Source organism: Tenebrio molitor, chromosome 1 (genome assembly GCF_963966145.1).
Source record: "Tenebrio molitor chromosome 1, icTenMoli1.1, whole genome shotgun sequence".
In the NCBI taxonomy this organism is placed as follows: domain Eukaryota; kingdom Metazoa; phylum Arthropoda; class Insecta; order Coleoptera; family Tenebrionidae; genus Tenebrio; species Tenebrio molitor.
In genome coordinates this window covers 11,856,432-11,863,197 of record NC_091046.1, presented here as the reverse complement: position 1 = coordinate 11,863,197, position 6,766 = coordinate 11,856,432, and the positions used below count along the sequence as shown (strand labels likewise).

Below are 6,766 nucleotides of genomic sequence, written 5' to 3'. Positions count from 1 at the left end.
ACAGATCTTATTTTTAATGACGTTTATAGTTTGTTCAAACGCGTCGCAATTCTGGTTTCTTTAAAGGTAAATCTGTCTTTAGTTTGAACATTTAATGAAACATGCTTACATGTAATAGATGAAAATTATTTAAAAATAAAATTTCATTGTTGTTTATGTTTTCTTTATTATAATCACGCATGAAATTTTACCTCATTACACAATTAATGTTTATACTGATTCTGGCAGTGAAAGTGTTTCAAAAAGTAGATTAGACAGACTTGTGTGGCATTGTCGACTGATATAAGTTCTGTAAACTTTTTCATTATGAAGAGTTCCTTCTTCGTAAATATGTAATTCTTAACAGCAGGAACAAATTCTCTTTCCGTTGTCAATATGTCAGAGAAAAATGCAACGAATTTTAAATGTTAGAAAACGAGCAGCACAGCAAATGTTAAATTTTTCTTACTTAATTGACAAGTTTAAAGATACCGGATTTATCGTTGTTTTGAAGCATCTTGGCCAATACCCCGTCGATGATGAAATTGCAAACAAATGTACGAATAATATTACGTGAAATTTCAAGGAATTTCATAAGATCCAAAAAACAAATCAAAGAGATATATGGTGATAAGGGTCAGTTGGTAGGACAAGTCCGTCACTATTAAACAGAGCCTGTTTTCGTTTACGGCTCAGTCTGTGGACAACTTTAAGCAAATAACTTTCGCTGGATACTAACAATTTTAGAAAAATGATGTCTCGACCTACCGACATAGCCAAGGCACCCGTCAAGGAAGAAACTCCTCAAGGGAGTCCACCGGATATAGTAAGTTTTTTCTTTTTATCGCCGAATCAATGAATGTATGAATTCGAAAGTGAGTGTCGGAGTATTTCAGTTTCAAATAGTAATAAATTCTTAAAATTTTTCAAATTTTTCCGCGTCTACGTTCAACTTTCCTTCCACTCTAACGCGACTTTACACGCTTTATGTATCATTCGATCTTGTTGTCGTAAGTAAATTCTGATATATTATTATCATAATTAAATTGTTTTCACTAATTGTGCTAAATCATTTCGTATTCTTATACATATAAATAAAACTGCAATTTATCAAAATAAAAAAATGTAAAGATGTATTTAGAAGGCAAGCGGATATAGTCCGGACAAAATAAATGTGAATCTTGACGTTATTAAGTCAAATTATTTAACAACATGATAACGTAAATAAAAATGTATGATAGGTCGTTCTCGAAAAGAACCAGGTATATAAATACAGCGAGTTTTCGAAATTCTATATCTGTTCCCATCATAAATCTCTACAATTGTTATCTTTACATTTTTATTTGAACATGCTGTTAAATAATTTGACTTAATAAAGTCCGGATTCACATTTATTTTGTTCGGACTATAAAATATTGTCATTTTTAATCTTATATTAAATATTTACTTTTTTAAAAACATGTAAAAAATTCTGACAATATGATAATTTGATAAATAATGAAATAGCAAATTAAAAATATTATTCTTTTATTTGTGTTAAATTCAATTGAATATGTAATTTGAAATCATTGTAAAAAATTCGAGTAACAACAATTTTTAAAAAAAATTTCTCAATGCCATACTTCAACAATGTTAAACGTTGCACTAATTTATTATTAAAACAAATAAACATTAAAGTTTAAAGTTTCGATAAACATATAAAATAAAAATAAATGCTTGTACTATTATTATTTTATTTAAAGCGGTCAGGGTCTTCTATAAATCTCAATTAATGATTTTTTGTTGATTAAGTAGATTCTCTCTTGTTTAACCAGGAAGTAGAAAGCAATCACGTGATTTGTATTTCATCATTTACAATTTCGTTAAAACAAAACTTAAAATGTAGTGAAAACGCCAACTACTGTTCCTATGATAACACACTAACGCGTTTATTAAAAATAGAAATTATTCATCTTCCTTGACATGAGCGATAAATATTTACCATAAATGGGAATTTGACAGTAATTGTAACACAAGGTTTGCGGCAATGATTTAATGGTGAATTATAGATTTGACGGTTTGGCTTAGTAACCAAGTACCAAGTGATTAAAAAAATGTTGTTTAAAAATCCTGCAAAAGTTAAAAATAATTTAGATCGTTTTTAATTTTCATTTCAACACCGAACAACCTAAAAACGTATCGGCCATTTTTTATTAAATTTTGAAATGGGTTCTGGCAAAATTCTGATCTCTTTTTAAATTGTAAATTTCTTTGTCCGCTAAAAGATGGTATCGTGGTTTCTCTTTGTATCTATTTACTATTTAGCCAATTCAAGAAGCGCAAAAGGTTTTTTTAAAGACTGTTGTAAGATGAAAGTTTAGTGTTTTACAAAAATATCATTCGTTTTGAAATTACTGAATTTATTCCATAAGTAGTTTCCACATTGTATACGTTCTTTTAGAGACATTTTGTGATTAGTATACATATACATTTTGGTCGTCAAGGTTATTCTTTGACGCAACGGAAAATGCTCTAATATGAAACGGACATAACCTCTAATAAATTCTATTTGTCTTGTCTTGTCAAGATCTTGTCAACTTTTTGGAAATCCCAACTAGGTTGCCACCCTAGCTTCTGACACATCCATCTCTACAGCGAAATAATTTTTACTCTGTTAAAATACGATATTGGGGCCATAATTTTGAATGTTTAGAATAAAACTTTGACAAACTTCTTTTTTGATTGACGTTTTATTGACATTGGCCCTAATTAAGCAGGCAAAATTTTTAATTTGTGACAGTAGCGGGAAATTGACCTTGACCACCAAGATTTAATCCTCGCGACTGTACATACGACTATGTAGAAACATTCTTTGCAAAATATAAATGGACGTATTACATATTTCGTTTAATAATAATAATTATTCACTAATCGATTTTAATCTAAAAAATTAAAAACCAATCTAATTTATTTGTTTATAATAATATAGCGACACGAATGTTGACCGAAGGTCAGTTAACTGGCAAAAAAACAAAATAAGAAACCATTCTCTCCCGGCAATAATTTAATAATTTTAGCATTATTAATTATTAACACTGAAAAAATAAACCAAAACTATCACTTATTGAAATATGTACTGTTTTTGCCTGGTAAACTGACCTGCATCAACAAGGATCAAATCAAAGACCTTAAATAACATCGTAATTATTATGCTTGTACTGATTTGGAATTTCACGGTTTAATATGAAACATCTGATGCAATGCCTTATAAAGGTTGCAATTTTCACGTAACGGAAAACCAAAAAAGTAATTACAACAAATACTAGGAAACGCCGGCAAGGATAAATAAAAGAGTTAAATTGTATGGTGAAACCAGTACTTCATTCAGGAGGCTTTTGGTGTAAAATTTGTGTTGTGTAGTCTCTCAATGTCTAATCACTACAACGTGTTCAAAGATGTAAGTTTAATTTTTAATACATTTTATAAATAAATACCACCTCCAACTTACAAAATATATTAACTTATAAAATACATGCATGAAGAAAAATTGAAAAACAGCTATGCAGGGCGTTGTAAAGTAGTTGGCATTGAGTTTTAATTGTTAATTTGGTTATTTTATTCAAACTAACAGTATTTACAATTTTATTACATTAATATTAATTTTATTAAAATTTTCTCTTTCTGCCTCTACATAATATTATTTGTTTATACATTTTAAAGTTGGATTCATTGAAAACTATGAAAGACTTTTAAAAGTAGGCAATATTTTACTTGTTCTAAATTTGTCCTTTAAAAAAATGTTTTAAATAGGTTTGGTTGTAATATGTATGTAATGTACAATCGCTGGAAAAGAATAGTGGTACCGTATGCTACTTCCACCTCCACTTCTAAAATTCAATTAAAATTTGAGTTTTGGAAATGTCTACATGCTGCGATTTGTAAAAAAAAATCTTACTACTGATAGAAAAATATTGTCTTTGTTTATGTTTTTTATTCTTTTATTACTATTGACATAGTATTTATTACTTTGTTTAACATTTTTTATGTACAAACATGTATTCAGATGCTTAGTTTGTCGTTGTTAATAACGACGTTTTGATTTTTATATAAACACATCTTTTATTACTTAATATAATTATTATTTGCAGCCAAAACTTATGCCGGGAGGGAATTACATAAAAATAGGCCGCGACTCTGCCAGAAGCACCTGCATTGTTTTCGCACCGGCCGCCGAAGAAGTAGGCGTCCTAGCCAGATGTCTTAACATTTTCGAAAAATACGGAGTCAACCTGTTGCACATCGAATCTCGACCATCAGCCAGAATCCTCAACAATTACGAATTTATGGTAGAATGCGCACCCACAGGAAACTTAGGAGCGGCCATCACCGACATCAGGAACAACAGCGAATACTTCAACATCATATCAAGGGACTACAAAGACAACAAAGATACAGTTCCTTGGTTCCCAAGTCGCATTCGCGATCTTGACAGATTCGCCAATCAGATTCTTTCTTATGGAGCCGAGCTAGATTCGGACCATCCAGGCTTTACTGATCCTATTTACCGGGCCCGGAGGAAATATTTCGCCGATATAGCTTACAACTACAAACATGGCGAGAAGCTGCCCCATGTGGAATATACCGAAGAAGAGGTGGAGACTTGGGGGAAGGTTTTCACTCAGTTGACCACGCTCTACCCTACCCATGCCTGCAAAGAGCATAATCATGTCTTTCCGCTTCTCATTGAAAATTGTGGATACAGGAAGGATAATATACCGCAACTGGAAGACGTTTCCAATTTCTTGAAAGGTAAATTAAATGGGAGTATGGCAATGCCAAATACATGAAACGTCAACAGACAAATGTCTAACCTTACTTTCTCATACAAAACTGATATATTTTTACATATTAGGTATATCCTTAGTGCTAGGTGTTTATCGAAGGTAAAATAACAGGACCTAATTTTTTTATCAGATAAATTTTTCAATTTTACGAAAACTTTTTGCTTTGACAATTTTACGAATTGAATTTGGACATTTTTATTCTGGTTAGGTTTAACCTTTGAATAAAAATGTCCAACTATCAACGAGTAAAATTGTCTAAAGCAAAAATGTTTAAGTGAAAATTAGGAAATTTATCAGATTTAAAAAATTAGGTCGGGTTATTTTTGGAAAGATTAATTCCAGAATACAAACTTTAACGTTAGGTAATTATTTATTTTTATGATGCAGTTACTTATTAATAACACAATTATTAAAAACAATTTGAGAATCTGACAGGATAGCATGCAATTTTAATCACAGAGACGGAGACAGAGTAGCAGGACGTTTTTATCGCGATAAACATTTTTGATTGGATGAAACCAAGCGTTCTGATTGGCTGAATACGCGCGTTTAATGTACCTATGTGGGAATTAATCAGCGAAAAAGACGAAAACATTCGCAAACGAATAAAAATGCCAATTATTATCTAATAAGAGCCCGAGTAATTTAAGAATGTTCGAGTCAGATTTTTTTTTAGCTGACATCAAAATCAAGCACGAAGGATATACAGCTGATTATTTATCGAAAATATAGCACATAATTAAATAACTGCCACAAATTTCATTTTTATTAAGTAATGTAAAGTTATCCTATTGAGCGAACCTTTTGCTTCGAATACATCTGGCTGGATTCTAATCTCTGGCCTTGAAAGGTCCAACACACCTCTGCTGTTTCTCTGCATGTTAATTACCTTGTTATAGACTTGCAGGGTGACACTCTTTTTCACATTTTTTAGATTGCACCGGTTTCACTTTAAGACCAGTCGCTGGCCTTCTTTCATCGCGGGACTTCCTCGCTGGTCTAGCCTTTAGGGTGTTCCACTCCACTCAATACATCCGGCATCCGAGCAAACCTTTTTACACACCGGAGCCGGATGTATGTCACGAACTCTTGGGGCACGCTCCTCTTTTCGCCGATCCCGCTTTCGCCCAGTTTTCCCAACAGATTGGTCTAGCCTCGTTGGGGGCACCCGACGACTACATCGAAAAATTGGCAACAGTAATTCACCTTAAATACAACCAAAACGACTTAATCTGACAAGATTTGTTTCAGTGCTTTTGGTTTACTGTCGAATACGGCTTGTGTCGAGAGGGGCACGACTTGAAAGCTTTCGGTGCTGGACTGTTGTCTTCATATGGCGAACTGCAGTACGCTTTGGAAAATAAAGCAGAAATTAGGCCTTTCGAGCCCGCGAAAACCGCCTTGCAGAAGTATCCGATCACAGAGTACCAACCGGTGTATTACGTTGCTGAGAGTTTCGAAGATGCCAAAGAGAAAATGATGTAAGGACGAATTTTTTTAACAGATATTCTAACGATAACGTTTCGACAATTTTAGTAAATATGCTGCCACAATACCTAGGGGATTTGGAGTTAGGTACAACGCCTACACTCAAAGCATTGAAGTGTTGGATTCTAAACCTCAAATTGAAAGCTTGATTTCTAATATCAGCACAGAAATTTCCATTCTGGCGGACTCTTTAAAGAAGTTGTGAACATATGCAGACATAATCGTTAATATTATCAAGTATTATGAACATGACTATACCTATGATTGGTTGTAAATATTTAATAAGTTTTATTTAATTTTTTTTAATACACAAGTGGATTTGACATTATTATTATTTGTTATGTTATTTAAATTGCATAAGTGTCAATAACATGAAAGGTAATAAAGGAGTTACTTTACTAAACATTCATAATTTTTATTTTTATATTAAAAAAACTGTTAGGTACATAAATAAATATATATGTGTATATTACAAC

General features: G+C 32.1%; 1 protein-coding gene across 1 annotated transcript; it reads left to right on the top strand.

The window, feature by feature from the left end:
- Positions 1-648: 648 nt before the first annotated feature.
- Positions 649-6,693, top strand: Hn (phenylalanine-4-hydroxylase). The gene is made up of 5 exons (XM_069044794.1): positions 649-805; positions 4,107-4,767; positions 5,737-5,999; positions 6,054-6,283; positions 6,339-6,693. Exons 1-5 carry the CDS (start codon positions 731-733, stop codon positions 6,493-6,495), a joined length of 1,386 nt encoding a protein of 461 aa, XP_068900895.1. The 5' UTR covers positions 649-730; the 3' UTR covers positions 6,496-6,693.
- Positions 6,694-6,766: the final 73 nt, after the last annotated feature.